The sequence below is a fragment of the Haliotis cracherodii genome, unplaced genomic scaffold, assembly GCF_022045235.1.
Source record: "Haliotis cracherodii isolate W230 unplaced genomic scaffold, xgHalCrac1.p SCAF_1, whole genome shotgun sequence".
NCBI lineage: Eukaryota > Metazoa > Mollusca > Gastropoda > Lepetellida > Haliotidae > Haliotis > Haliotis cracherodii.
Genome location: NW_027266264.1, coordinates 79,564,359 through 79,581,082, shown reverse-complemented (window position 1 = coordinate 79,581,082; position 16,724 = coordinate 79,564,359). Strand labels below are relative to the sequence as shown.

General features: G+C 39.1%; 1 protein-coding gene across 1 annotated transcript; it reads right to left on the bottom strand.

Moving 5' to 3' along the window:
* Positions 1-1,320: 1,320 nt before the first annotated feature.
* Positions 1,321-1,776, bottom strand: LOC139457883 (uncharacterized). Its single transcript, XM_071239235.1, has one exon. The coding sequence runs from the start codon at positions 1,774-1,776 to the stop codon at positions 1,321-1,323; it is 456 nt and encodes a 151-aa protein (XP_071095336.1).
* Between the last annotated feature and the right edge of the window lie 14,948 nt (positions 1,777-16,724).

The following is a 16,724-nucleotide window of genomic DNA, read 5'->3' as shown; positions in this document are numbered from 1 at the left end:
TGGTATGGTTCGTAATTCTGGTAGGCTCGGTTATGATATTTTGTAGATTTTTCCTATTTATTAATTCATTTACGTTTAAGCTCCTAGACAATAACATGTTTTCATTTATGTCACCAACAATAGTAATCTTGCACGAAATATCCAGGGCATTTTCAATGCTATCATCTAAGCGAGTCCAAAAGTTCACTGAATTATGTTCAGGTCTGTAGACAGAGCACAATAAAATTGAGCTTTGAGGTAAGCATATTTGAATCCATATCGATTCGTCTTGCATGTTTTCTAATTCGTGTCTTCTTTTAAAAGATAACAGCTTATTTACATATATCATAACACCACCACCGAACATATTTCTGTCTTTTCGTACCGGTTCATAAAAGTTTTCCCAGCTCAAGTCTTCATTTTTAATACTGTCATCTAGGTGTGTCTCGGTAAAACAAACGACGCTGTAATCTGAAAGGTATTCACTTAAATAAGAGAGTTTGTTACGTATACTTCTAGCATTTAGGTGAAATATAGACAGTGACTGGTCAGCGTTGTCACGGTTCGGTGGTCCAGGATTTGGATGTACGTCCCCGGCTAGCATGAGCAACAATAACAATACAATTGTTACATTAGCGTTTCTGATCTGAGCTTGTATGAAACAAAGAAATACAAACACGCTGCACGCTCTGCATTCGACATGTAGTATATCACACAATTTGTAAAATTCGTTCAGAAAAAATACAGTCAATGAAGTACAACTTAGGCTGAGTTTAAGTGTGCAACGCAGACTCTTTTGACACAAAATACAATTGAAAACCCCGATCACCACACGGTGTTGAATTACATCATTACCCATTGGGTAAGATAAATATATACATACTTCTCAAAGGTGTGTGGTAGTGTGATCGGGAACACTGACAATAGTAAGATAACTGCGAGAACAAAATATCATGCATATTTAACAAAACCGGCAATGCAGATCTTGACAAAGAATTATGGCAAGGATAGTTAGTCATCATAAAACTGTGTGCACCAGAAAGCAATAGGAAAAGGATACAGGAAGGTTTCGGTAGGACTACATAGGAAGGCTGACAGAAGGTAGAGACAGAGGTAAACTTATATACAATTATAGTACATGACTCAAGTAACAGTAACAACAGATACATGGAGTGTTTTCCGTTGTGTGGACACGTGACAGTAGTTAGTTTTGATGACATTACTATAAGTATACGTTGGCGGATCCTTTTGTATCACTGTTTCATCGCAGTATGGATTACTTGTAACTGAAGATGTACAGTGCAGGGTACAAATCTTATCTAATGTAAGTTCTCAATAAAGTTAGCGATATCTGTCCAGGTCAGACTCGCACAGAATCACCCTCATAACACCCTCGGGTTGTTCCTCAACATACACTCGGCCATCATAAGTCCACGTGGAAGAGATTAGGTGTTTTGCTTTTAAATCTCGGGTCAGTTTGAACAGTTTACTTCGATGCTTGGTTAGGTCCTCGTTTATATAGACTGAACTTCTATTTTGTCTCAGCATTCTTCTGTTTGAGATTACTTTGTGCCTGTTTCTATAGCTGACGAACTTTACGATGACCTGTCTGTTCCTATCCATGTTTTTCTTACCGACTCGGTGGCATCTGTCGATGTCCGATGCTGTAAGGTCAGGGTGTAAGTCTCTGAGGACCTCCATCACTAGTGCCTCCGTGTTTTCCTCCTTGGATTCAGGTAGGCCACTAATACGTAGAGAGTTTCTTCTACTGTACTGTTCAAGATCATCAGTTTTCATCTCGATTAAGTTACATAACATAAGTTGGCTGCACGCTTTACGCAAGTGGTTTTAATGCCGTTGGATACCTATTACAATAAAGAAAGAAAACACAAAAAGTAAGTATTTGTTGAATACACTTTTAAGAGAGTGATGCAATAGATATTTTAAAAATGTTTGGTTTTGGGAAATATATGGCGCTGTATCAGAATGAGTGTCAGCCGGGGTTTTAATAAGTCAGCAATTATATCATATGCAAGCAAAGTGGACCACATCAGTGTTTTAACATTGAATTCTAAAACTTACTGGATTGGGATGGTAATTTGAACCATGATTATAGAGTATTTACTATTTGAGTTATTTAATATGTGATTAGCTGCGACTTGATTCAATTTACATAAGTTAACATTTAAAGTAGGACTGCATACAATGGATGTGTCCATAAATATGCAGTAGAAAGTCAATCACCGCATGGTTTATTTTACTAGGTCATTTGGTTGAGGTACCAGTACATGTACAGTTTAAGAGAAATAGGTAGCCAATAATTTACGATAACTATATTTGTATGCCGTAAGCGCAGCATACTGGGGTAATACGGGAGACTCGATTAAGTTACATAACATAAGCTGCTGCACGCTTTACGCAAGCGACCTCAATGCGAGTCTGTCGGCTGTTTTCATACCGTTGGATACCCATTACAATAAAGAAAAGAAACACAAAAAGTAAGTATTTGTTGAATACAATTTTAAGAGAGTTATGCAAATGTTTTAAATAGTGTTTGGTTGAGGGAAATATATGGCGCTGTATCAGAATGAGTGGTCAGCCGGGGTTATAGATATGACAACAATCATAATATTATTATATGCAAGCAAATTGGACCACATCAGTGTTTAGACATTGAATTTTAAAACTCACTGGATTGGGATGGTAATTTTGAGCTATGATTATAGAGTATTTACTATTTGAGTTATTTAGTATATGATTAGCTGCGACTTGATCATTTTGTGTAAGCTAATACTTAAAGTATAATCCTTTATGTTTTGATCATAGGTGAATCAGCACATAAAGAGTGTATTCAAATTCCAATTTTGATCAACTTAAACATAATTTTCAAGTTAGTTAGTGCATATTCACTTTGAATCTAATACCTGAGAGTACGGTATATATTTCAAAAGTAGAATGGAATATATGTTATAGACATGTTTGTTGTGATCACATACTTGTGTAATAAGACTGTACATATTCGAAATCAAAATTTTAAATAAAATACACCTTTTCAGTCAGAAGTACATATTGTGCATGTGAAAAACAATCCATATCCTCATTGCAAACTCCACATAATATACATACATATATATATATAACATACATACACACATACACATACACACACATATACATATACATACATATACACATACACATACACACATATACACATATACATACACACACACACACATATATATATATATACACACACACACACACACACATATATACATACACATACATACATACATTTACATACATACACATATACAAATACATGTACATGTACAGCGGGTGACACTATTATAAAATATTCTTCTTCTTCTACAACTTTTTGAAAGCATTGCATGTTGTAACAACTTTGGAGCAAGAGTCGTATGACGCACTTTGAAATCTGCCTGGAATGAGCATGGTCGATTGTACCTCAATGCGTGTGAAATGTAGACGCCAAAGGCTGGAGCTGCAGCATATCTGTAAGAATTCGTCTTGAGCCAGCCATGCTTATCGCAAAAGGCGACTGCCTTGATCGGGTGGTCAGACTCGCTGGCTTGGTTGATGCATGTCATCGAATCAGAATTTTGCAGATCGATACTCTTTATTCAATCACGTGATTGTGTGGTCCAGATTCAATCATTTACAGATGCATGTCTAAGGCGTTTAGCACATTGGTGAAACCCACGATATCGGATATGGTGCTGACAAACTAAAAGTCATAATCATTGCGGATGTGTGTGAATCCACTGTAACGGGATTCTGGCACGTCTAAGGTATGCAAATCTGAACAGCGAGTAAAGGCGTCTTTTCCTCATAAATTGAAAGATGTGTGTATAGAAATCAATGCTTCTTTAATGAACAAGCCATAATGAGAGAATATCGTGTTGTTTTGGGAAAATGGATTTCACATATGACACATATTTTGACCATTTGTATGGCATATACTTTTTAAGAAGCGTGATACAGCTAATCTACCGTTTCACAAATATGTTTTATGGGATGAGTCTTCAAATAGTTTTAATTTAATATATGATTTGTATACGGCATCTCACACAACGGAAACTGTTTGCATGTACTGCATTTGGACCAGTGTCAACGCAACGAAATCGATGTTAACCCGACGAAAATGAATCAAATCAAGATTATCGATAATTTATCCTGAAAATTTCCCCATGTCATCAGTCTGTGCGTGCACCCGATAATTTAAGCAATTATGAAACTGACGCATCAGATTATCCATATTCTGTATGAAGTTTAGTTTCATGTTCAGATCTTCATTTGTGAGTGAACAATTGTTGTGTGGATCATGGGCGTGTAGAGGTGGAGGGGCGAGGGGATTGCTGCCATATATTTTTATGTTATACTATTAACGCTAACATTGTCCTGGAGGTCTGTCGAAATATAGGAAACTTCGCCTTTATTTTCTAATACATTATTATCCCCAAGGAATACAACAGTGAGTGGGTGAGTATGGTTTTACGCCGCTTTTAGCAATATTCCAGCAATATCACGGCGGGGGACACCAGAAATGGGCTTCACACATTGTACCCATGTCGGGAATCGAACCCGGGTCTTCGGCGTGACGAGCGAACGCTTTAACCACTAGGCTACCCGACCGCCCCCAAAGAATAACAAAAGCGACAAAACCCTATACATTTTCAAGAAGGGTAATTTGCTGTCAAAAAGGAAAATACCATTATGAAGGTCTAAGAATTTAATGTGTGTCATTACATTAATATTTGCTCCTGGGTATTATCTGAAGTAAAACATTATAATCGCATAAACATAGTTAGGGTGTGGCATCACATGCAAGGAAAGTTATATTGGGTGCTCTGTGAGCATTTTGAGACTTAACACAAGTTCTTTTGATCTATTTTTCATGATTTGTGATAGTAAAATAGTAGCATCTCTTTTTATGTGATAGAGATTTGGGAATAAAAAATGTATTAATATTAAAACTATTCACATCATGGTTTGTCAGTCATTACTTGGCGTGAAGTCGTCGACACATAACTGCATTGTTTTGGTAACTATTTGATTGGCATTCTAGAAGTTGGTAAATCAGTAAGAAAACGTACAATTTTATGGATAACAACTTCTGGTTTATTGCACGAAGCGACGTTTCGAAGTTGTTTCTTACACCGTTATCAAGCTGGAGTGACAACAACCAAGTGATGAGAGGTATATATGAATGACATGTTGATAGAAGAAGAGAACAGTACAGTAGAGAATAACAATAGCACACAAGTTATGAAGCCGGATGTACAATAAGGATAAGGATTAAAAAGCTGTGACAAGCTGATTGGATCCTATTGTGGCCATTAACTTGGAGGATGATACTATGGAATCGATGGCTGCTTGGTGCTTAAGTTGTTGATTTGATGAGAGGTATCCCCAATGTAAGGTAGGGTGATTGTGACACCAACACACACGTGCATGCACATCGCTATATAAGTGCAATAACCCTATTTCACCCGGCCGTCATTACAAACCTGACGAAGAGCGTTTACATTATGTCTGTTAACATTGATTGAATCAATGAGCCTCTGGAACACATCATGGCAGAGCATTGTTAACAACAGAACAGCGTGTTCATAAAAGGGGGTCATTTCCATTTTGTTACAGCGTTAACAGGCTATTCGCTGGCTGGCAAACATTTGATTATTAAAATGATAATAATGAAGGTCGGGATTTTTGTATGTTGTCTGTTTATACTTGCTGTATACATTGCAAGAAAAAATGGGTTTTTGTTGATACATAAACACAAAATTGTTTGTCGTTAATCAATGCTTCTGCGCCTGAACGTGAACCTGATTGCCCCGTTAGGCGCACATTCAATATGCAGACCTGGTGGAATTGGAAATCAATATCCTTTATTGCGTTTTTAGCCAAAGGCTAGAGCGTCAGTATATCCGTAAGAAAACAGGCATTTTGGAAATGGCTTATTTACAGCTTATTAAATCTGAAGCCGGAATTGGACAGGGTTACTCTATAGTTGATAATGTTTTGTTTCTGTTTTTTTAAAGCCTTTCATTTTCGTAGCGAGGTCAAAATTATAGACGGTGCTGAAGAGGAGTTTCACCAAATAGATTAAAAGCGGTGTAAGCTATTTATAATAGAGTGCGATTATGTGTCAAATTTGAAAGCCTGTCTTCTGATGTATTTGATTGTGATTTAAGTGTGCGCCAGGGCTGTGTCCCCAGTCCTGATATATTTTCCATGTTTATAAATGAATTAGCGCTCTTAGACATTGGTAGACCATGACTACATTTACATTTGGACATGACAGAGTGTTATTTTCTGACTTTGTTTTATTGTGGTATCTGTTGAACTTTTTGATTAGGAAAAGGGAATAAAAATTCTTGAATGTTATTGTAATGAATATCAGTTAAAAGTTATTTTTGTTGAAACTAAAGATGTTGTTTTCAAGAAGGGTAGTTTGCTATCAAAAAGAAGAAAAATGCCATTATAAAGTTCTAAGAATGTAATGTGTGTCATTACATAAATATTTGCTTCTGGGTATTATCTGAAGTAAACATTAAAATCGCATAAACATAGTCAGGGTGATGCATCTCATGCGCTGAAAGTTATATTGGGTACTTTCAGAGCATTGTTTAGGCGAAAAACAAGTTCTTTTGATTTATTTTTCATGATTTGTGATAGTAAAGTAGTGGCATCTCTTTTATGTGAAAAAGATTTGGGAAATAGAAAATGTATTAAATATTGAAAGTCGTCGACACATAATTGCATTGTTTTGGTAACTATTTGATTGGCATTCTAGAAGTTGGTAAATCAGTAAGAAAACGTACAATTTCATGGATAACAACTTCTGGTTTATTGCACGAAGCGAGGTTTTCTGCTGGTCTTCCCAATGTAGGGTAGGGTGAATGCGATGGAAACAGATTCTGATCTGGTCGGTTTTGGTTTTAAGCTGGAGTGTAGTGGAGATGGTCCTCTTGACTTATTTTGTGGGTAGTGGTTGAGACATGCTGCAGATGTTTAAGTTCACGGTCAAGGTCAAGGTTGCCAGAGCAGGTGCTCTTGGCTCCAATGACAAAGAGAGCCAAGAACATCTGCTCCAGCAACCTTTTATTGTCATTACTCATGTACCTCCAACTTTTACATGCCTATCAAAGACTTTATTATGTTACTGACCAACACACTCTGCCAGGTCTATGCAGATCGGACGATGTACTTCGTTCTTCAAGTCAGTGCAGTCAGCAGCATTGCAACTCTGTCCCGATGTCCTGTCATTAATCGAGTCTGGTTAAGGCAAACCAGTGACTGAGAACTTGAACAACGATCCGTGCCATCGGGCCATAATGACACGCAATCAGTTAAGTCACGGAACCTGGTCATACATTCAACTTCAGTCGCATTGGGGTCTCAATTACTTTAATACGTTTCCTGGTATGGTTATTGAAAATGTAAACACATGAATTTGATTTTGATTATGTGTTAATTGCATATTTCTTAAATAATACTGAAGAACCTCACTGTCATTAGAGGGCCGCCTCTGTGGTCTTGTGGTAGAGCGTCCGTCATACCAAAAGACGTTAAAAGATGGCACTTGTTGTTACCCTGTCTGGCGCTCGGCATTAAGGGGCTAAAACAAGGACTGGTCGGCTCGGAGTCAGTTTACTTTGTCTGAGTGGGGTATCCATGTTAAACTGCGCCATGGTATCTGGCAAACATTTAATTAATAAAATGATAATAATGAGGGTTCGGAATTTTTGTATGTTCTTTATTTATACTTGTTGTACATATTGCATTTATCATGTTTTATATTGATACATAAACACACAATTGTTTGTCGTTAATCAATGCTTCTGCACCTGAACCTGAACCTGGTAGCTCCGTAAGGCGCACATTCATTATACAGATCTGGTGGTAGTTGCAAATCAATATGCTTCATGGTCATCTAATGGTACCCTCTCATGCCCACACCATACAAAGACGCATCGTGAGTTCCTGCCAGGGGCTCATCTATGATAACACATGAACATGATTATGTACAAAGCATATAAATGTACATATACCCTCCATTGTGTTGACCTTGGCTTTCATTTTGCTATTGCTCGTAAAAGGCATGCTTACCTGTTCCCTGTTACTTTACCGTGAGTAATGTACGTACAAATGGGGTCCTGAGTTACTTTACCGTGAGTAATGTGCGTACAAATGGGGTCCTGGGTTATTTTACCGCGGTAATGTACTTACAAATTGGGTCCTGAGTTACTTTACCGTGAGTAATGTATGTACAAATGGGGTCCTGAGTTACTTTACCGTGAGTAATGTACGTACAAATGGGGTCCTGAGTTACTTTACCGTGAGTAATGTACGTACAAATGGGGTCCTGAGTTACTTTACCGCGAGTAATGTACGTACAAATGGGGTCCTGAGTTACTTTACCGCGAGTAATGTACGTACAAATGGGGCCCTGAGTTACTTTTCCGTGAGTAATGTACGTACAATTGGGGTCCTGAGTTACTTTACCGCGAGTAACGTACGTACAAATGGGGTCCTGAGTTACTTTACCGTGAGTAATGTACGTACAAATGGGGTCCTGAGTTACTTTACCGTGAGTAATGTACGTACACCTAGGGTCCTGAGTTACTTTACCGTGAGTAATGTACGTACAAATGGGGACCTGAGTTACTTTACCGCGAGTAATGTACGTACAAATGGGGTCCTGAGTTACTTTATCGTGAGTAATGTACGTACAAATGGGATCCTGAGTTACTTTACCGCGAGTAATGTACGTACAAATGGGGCCCTGAGTTACTTTTCCGTGAGTAATGTACGTACAAATGGGGTCCTGAGTTACTTTACCGCGAGTAATGTACGTACAAATGGGGTCCTGAGTTACTTTACCGTGAGTAATGTACGTACACCTAGGGTCCTGAGTTACTTTACCGTGAGTAATGTACGTACAACTAGGGTCCTGAGTTACTTTACCGTGGTAATGCACGTACACCTAGGGTCCTGGGTTACTTTACCGTGAGTAATGTACGTACACCTAGGATCCTGAGTTACTTTACCGCGAGTAATGTACGTACACCTAGGGTCCTGAGTTACTTTACCGTGAGTAACGTACGTACACCTAGGGTCCTGAGTTACTTTACCGTGAGTAATGTACGTACACCTAGGGTCCTGAGTTACTTTACCGTGAGTAATGTACGTACACCTAGGGTCCTGAGTTACTTTACCGTGAGTAATGTACGTACACCTAGGGTCCTGAGTTACTTTACCGTGAGTAATGAACAGACAACAAGGGTCCTGAATTACTTACTCTGAGTGGTGTACGTACAACTAGGGTCCATACTTTACGCTAAGTAATGAACTAACAACAATATTTATGCCCTTGAATTAATTTACGCTGAGGAAGAAGCGTACATCTAGGTTCCTGAATTACGTAACCGCCAGTAATGAAGATGCAATTAGGCTTCCGCAATACTTTACGCCAAATAATGACTGTGAAACTAGGTCATTGAATTACTTGATGAGTAATGGACGTACGCTTAGGTTCCTAAGTTACTTTACCGTCTTTACTTTTCTTCACAACATCAGCTTTTTAAATAAGTCGTGATCACGTCGGCAAATTTAAAGAAATATTCTTAGAGGAAAATCGGTGTAGGCGTTGCATTAACTGACCTCCGCATACCAGTAACTTATAGTTCACATATGCGGCTTAAAACATTGTCACTTCGGCTGTGAGCCAGAGACATATTCATTGCCGGATTGTCACCGATGGTCACCACCTCAGAGAGCCAGTGATAAGTGTGTTAGCCTCACGTCACACGGCCGGCCACATTATTATGGTCAATCCGAGGGTGAGACAAAGGTCAGTTAGGCATTGTCAGTATTAAAACCTACCGGACTGTAACAATTAAATGATGGCCGTAATCATCCATTGTTACAGCTGATACTCAGTTTAATGAAGGCCTGAGATAACGCAGTCGGAGGTAACACCTTCCTCTGTTCCAGAAGGTGATAGTCAGTCTTGACTCTATATCTAGCTAATTCCTCCAATTAGTAGAAACTGTCAAAAAGACGTTTACGTCACATAATAGACACCTATATAGACATATATAGACATATAGTCGAAAATGTAAATCATATCTGATCATGTATAATTGACAGCATGCTTGATATAATCTGCTGACTGTAATAAACATATCTGTGGGATATAAAGAAAAGTTTGATGGTATTTCAACGTGCCCTTTTCGTTGCTCCCAGCCGTTGTATAGATGGATTATGTTAAAACAGCGTAAACCATACCAACTCCCTCACTATTTCAATGTACTTATCCGATGACATGTGAATGTATCATACTTTGTAAAAGCCACAATCTATGACATCATCTTAAACCACAGTGCCACTATAAGGTATATTCTTGATGCTAGTGGATCACCTTTACAGAAGCTGCTAACGTAAATCCTGCTAGGATATCGTGCAGGAAGCTGAGGTACTAGTCCCCATGATCTCAGCAGGTGATCTCGCGTTGGTTGCTGGTGGCTTATAGCGCGTGAATTAATTGTACAATCCAATATGAAATGGCTTTTATTAAAAATTGTATATCATTATTATTGTAATGCTAAAATATGTTTGACAAATTCGTTTTAAATATAACCGATTTCCAATGGTCCAATCATATACTTTTCACAGCTATTCTGCCCTTTACGCAAAATGGAATCTGTTCCGGCGGATAATCTACGCTGCTTATTCTCTTGTATTGACAAGTTATATATATTTGATGTATATATATATGGCGTACTGGCAGATATACAAACTTGCTGTCGTAATATGGTCGAAATAATGCCTTTGCGACGATAAATGTAAACTTACTCACTAAATACGGAAGCTGCCATTGTATTAAAGTGCAGATATCAAGAAAAACTAGTCATAGATGTTTGTTACACCATTATGTAGCCAGTATGATGAACAATACGATGGCCGAGAAAAAGGTTAGCAATGTTGCGCATATATTAAAAGTACGAAAACATAATGTATTGATGTCTGCATTTGTCACAACCCAAACGAATCTTAAAAAAGGCTTACTGTGTTGTTGTTGGTGCTTTAAGTTTTTAAGAGGTCGCCTTCTGCATTAGCAATTTCGGCTGAACTGCCCCTCTTTGGGACTCATGTGTGTGAGTAGTGCACACATATCTGTGGTTCACATTCCATAACTCAAAAACTACTGTCACTGTCAGAGTCGGACAAGTTGTCATCAGGATCTGGATACCACAAAAAGGAACTAAGGAAGTACAATCGATGCTTCATCATTTTATACTGAGATCAGTGAAACGTTTAAAAATAGAAAAGTATCACAAAAATAAATGAAAGTACCGAAACGCGAACAATAAACGCAATTGAAGAAAGAGTATGTTTCGCACGTTGTTTTCTCACCGAATAGTGATCTCAAGTTGTGATGTATGTGACCTTTGTCACATTTCCGTTATTGAAGGAAAGAGGAGGATATTTCAATCATTTAATCCAATCATACGAAGGAGAATACAGTGTACAAATGATCATTATTTAATTGTGGATAGGAGAATATCTAAGAGTTAAAACCGGTGAAGAAAGGGATTGCTCTGCCGAAAACGTGTGCATCCGACCATGTTATAGTGCGAAAGGAGGGTCGGGTTTGTTGTGCGATTAAGCCCGTCATTTTGGACCTAATTTCATCCAACAAGACCACATGTAGAGCCTCTGTATTTAAAGTCTCAACCTCCGCTGTATTTTCGTTTCAGCCTCTGAAGTTGACAGATAGGACAAGTGCAAATAAGCCGCTTTCGATCTTTTGAATACGATATTTTTATGAACGATGTTGCGATCTATCCAAATCTGAAAAGTTGTATATCCCCATGAGAATTGCACCTTAACTCTGTTGTTCTTCTGTTGTCAGAGTAAGATGGAGGGACGATGGCTGCAGCGCGCTGAAGGGGTCCGGCAACACTGTTCTTTTGAGGGATGAAGATGACGTTGACGTCTTCATAGGACCACCATGTTCGAGTTGTATGTATGGCAGTTTATATTGAACTGTTAACGCAATCGCATCCAAACTCACAGAACAGCAATATTCTGTGAATACTTTTACAACTATCGTTGTAATCATAGTTTTACTTCAGCGTAAAAGTAGAATAAAGCTCCGATTGCTTTGTGCAATGGAAACGTGTTTATGTGTAGTTCGAAAACGTGGTTTGGCGAATTCAGCTTTGGGCTGGAATGGGAATATTCCTCGTTACGTTTGAAGAGATGTGGCTGCGGAGTATGGTAGTACCTGAAGAGATGTGGAAAGATATTGAGTATGGTAGTATTTGAAGATATAGTGAGGACTGTGGAGTATGGGTAGTACTTGAAGATATATTGAGGGAGGGTTGTGGAGTATGGGTAGTACTTGAACAGATGTGGAAAGATGTGAAGTATGGTGGTACTTGAAGATATACTGAGGACTGTGGAGTATGGTAGTACTTGAACAGATGTGGAGGGCTGTGAAGTATGGATTGTACTTGAGCAGATTTGGAAAGATGTGAAGTATGGTGGTACTTGAAGGTATATGAGGGATGTGGTGTATGCATAGTACTTGAAGAGATGTGGCTGTGGAGTATGGATAATACTTGAGCAGATCCGGAAAGATGTGAAGTATGGTAGTACTTGAAAATGTATGAGGGATTTGGAGTATGGATAGTACTTGAACAGGTGTGGAGGAATGTGGAGTATGGGTAGTACTTGAACATATGTGGCGGGATGTGGAGTATGGTAGTACTTGAGAAGATGAGGAAATATGTGAAGTATGGGTAGTACTTGAACAGGTGTGGAGGAATGTGGAGTATAGGTAGTACTTGAACATATGTGGCAGGATGTGGAGTATGAAAGTACTTGAGCAGATGTGGGGGGATGTAGAGTATGGTAGTACTTGAACATATGTTGCGGGATGTGGAGTATGGATAGTGCTTGAGCAGATGGGGAAAGATGTGGAGTATGATAGTACTTGAACAGATGTGGAGGGATGTGGAGTATGGTAGTACTTGAACATATGTGGCGCGCTGTTGAGTATGATAGTACTTGAACAGATGTGGAGGGATGTGGAGTATGATAGTACTTGAACAGATGTTGAGTATGGTAGTATTTGAACATATGTTGCGGGATCTGGAGTATGGTAGTACTTGAACAGATGTGGAGGGCTGTGGATTATGGGTAGTACTTGAACATATGTTCTAGGATGTGGAGTATGATAGTACTTGAACATATGTGGAGGGATGTGGAGTATGGTAGTACTTGAACATATGTGGAGGAATATTGAGTATGGTAGTACTTGAACAGATGTGGAGGGATGTGGAGTATGGGTAGTACTTGAACAGATGTTGCTGGGTGTGGAGTATGGATAGTACTTGAACAGATGTGGCGGGATTTTGAGTATGATAGTACTTGAACAGATGTGGAGTATGGTAGTACTTGAACATATGTGCCAGGATGTGGAGTATGGTAGTACTTGAACAAATGTGCCAGGATGTGGAGTATGATAGTAATTGAACAGATGTGGAGGAATGTGGAGTCTGATAGTACTTGAACAGATGTGGAGGGATGTGGAGTATGATAGTACTTGAACAGATGTGGAGGGATGTTGAGTATGATAGTACTTGAACATATGTGGCGAGCTGTTGAGTATGATAGTACTTGAACAGATGTGGAGGGATGTGGAGTATGATAGTACTTGAACAGATGTGGAGGGATGTGGAGTATGATAGTATTTGAACAGATGTGGCGGGATGTGGAGTATGAAAGTACTTGAACATATGTGGCGGGATGTGGAGTATGGTAGTACTTGAGCAGATGTAGAGGGATGTGGAGTATGGATAGTACTTTAGCAGATGGGGAAAGATGTGGAGTATGATAGTACTTGAACAGATGTTGAGTATGGTAGTACTTGAACATATGTTGTGGGATGTGGAGTATGGTAGTACTTGAACAGATGTGGCGGGCTGTGGAGTATGATAGTACTTGAACAGATGTGGAGGGCTGTGAAGTATGGGTAGTACTTGAACATATGTGGCGGGCTGTGGAGTATGGTAGTACTTGAACATATGTGGCGGGAGGTGGAGTATGGTAGTACTTGAACAAATAGTTCCAGTGTGCCAGTGTGCAAATTACTGTTTTACTATTGGTTAATTTATATTTGATAGTCAAAGAATGTTGAATTCTGGGGACTCTTCCATGAATATAATTCTCTTCAATTGTCATGTAATCTATCAGTAAAATAGCAACCACACGTTCCACATTCTAACCGAACCAGTCCCCAGTAAAAACTACCACCCACAAAGGCTTACGGAGGCCCTAGAATAAGGGTTCTTTTAAATCTAGATTTGAGAACGTCCGTGGCCCAAGAAAAGATGTTTGGACCTCCATGTTTGTTTTACTACAACTGTATTGCTGTAAATAATATCGAAACATTAAAAAAACCAAAAAACATTTCCATTCATACAAACACTTTCTCCATCACATTTCCTCCTTGAAATTACCGTGCACCTTTTTAAGTTAACATATCTTTTCATAATGCCTACAACTCGCTGTCCACCAATGTCGATTCCATGACAACAGATCAGTTTCTGGGAGAACAGGTACTTCCTGTCGACATGAAGACATATCGCCAAAATTAAAACAAATACAGTAACTGATGATACACATTACCGGTGACGTTAAATCATTGTCAGGAAACGAGAAAACGCATTCAGTTAATGGTGGAACTTTTAAAAAAAAAATATTAATTAATGTCAATATAAACGACATTTCCTCAAGTCAATTATCGGTCACTGGTAATTTTTCCGAAATGACAATATCATTTCATTCAATATGTATTTGTTTGTTTTATTTACCGTGAATCGCGAATGTTGACATCATGACGAATTCATCGTAGCAGTTCTTTGTTAATACAGCCAATGAAAAGTAACGTAACTACACGTAGTTCATTCAAGGTCCTTAAAAATCCACATTTTAAGTAACCTATGGACACTGTTATATATATTTAACACTTTCTTCATATACTCACCGACAAAAGAATATATGGTGTGTGAATCGACGCTCATGAACGCACCACGTGTGACGCCATTGACCCATGGCTCGAGATGCACCATTTGTCTCGTGCAGGATTAGCGTGTAACGTTTGGAAATCACGTGCAGCATATCGTGATAAGACACTGTGGTAACACTTAACTGATTGTTTGTTTTGTCATTAAGTGGTACACATCGGAATTTCTCTACTTAACGTACATACCTCTCTATATGTTTCTATGGTTCGCGGGACGGTCGGGTAGCCTAGTGGTTAAAGTATTCGCTTGTCAAGCCGAAGACCCGGGTTCGATTCCCGACATGGGTACAATGTGTGAAGCCCATTTCTGGTGTCCCCCGCCGTGATATTGCTGAAATATTGCTAAAAGCGGCGTAAAACCATACTCACTCACACACTCACTCACTATGGTTCGCGTTTCTTTTGGTGGTAAGTTTATAAGGGGAAATGATTGATAGGGGACGGTGACTGACAGACGACGTAAACTAAAGATGTACCACTTTCGTCATTATTTTCGGGTTATTGTGTCGTCTTGTGTTTCCAAAAAAAACCACAAAAAACCCACAAAAATGAATAGTTCAACCTCGGTATTTAGGTTTATGTTTAATGTCACAATCAGCACTATTCCAGCAAAATCACGGCAGCTGGTAATTAACCGCGTCTCGGCCAGACAAGACAAAAAGGTGAATATGACGAAAACGTCATACGCCGTCAGTGTAGGGCGACACACGAGCAACCATCAACGGGATTTCTTCACATAAGATTACAAATGTAAGATAAATATGTTGCGTCCCTTGGGCACGCCAGAAACCTATGATTGTGGGTTCGAATCCCGGTTCGCCCCGATTATGTTTCCAGGTTTGTCAGCACCATACCCGTGCTCGTGGGTTTCACCGAAGCGGTAAACGTCTGAGACCTGCATCACTTCGGGCTTTCCTCCCACATTAAGCTGGCACGCCGTCATATGACTGGAATACTGTTAAAAGCGGCGTTAAACCCAACTCACTCACTCACTCACTCATGACTACAGGTTCATTTTGTTATTGTTGATACAATTTGGCAAAGAATGATAGTGATGACGTCAGCATTGCTGAATAATTATAAAGGTCTAACTAATGCATGTTGACAATGATGTAACAAACATGTAACTGTCATACTGAAATTTGATATTTTCAGCTACAGTGCCCTCTGGCCTCTTAGCCTCGTTTTGGAATCTGCCAATGTTCAGTCAGGCGTCCACTGACCCACAGCTGGGCGATAAAACAGTGTACAAAACATTAGTTAGACTTGGGCCCCCCTTCAACAAAATGGGCAGGGCATTTGTTGAGATATGTAACTATTATAAATGGTCACGTGTTATCATCATATCAAGGCGAAGAACGGACAACAAGAAGGTTTTTTGTGATTATTCGTCTCGCGCGGCGGAAGAGATTTTCAGAGCCAGTAATATGACAGTCGCTGATTGGATCGTCATTGATGATGGCATTGGTGAAAGTGAAATCGACGACCTGCTGTTGAAGGTCCAGCAACGAGGAAGAAGTATGGATCATGTTTTATTTGTAATGGTTGAACATTGATTGGAGTGTTTGTTTGCTTGTTGTTTAACGCCGCACTCAGCAATATTCGAGATGTATGACGG

Bases quoted from the DNA above. Each gene is read 5' to 3' on its own strand.
- LOC139457883 (XM_071239235.1), bottom strand. From the start codon at position 1,776: ATGAAAACTGATGATCTTGAACAGTACAGTAGAAGAAACTCTCTACGT.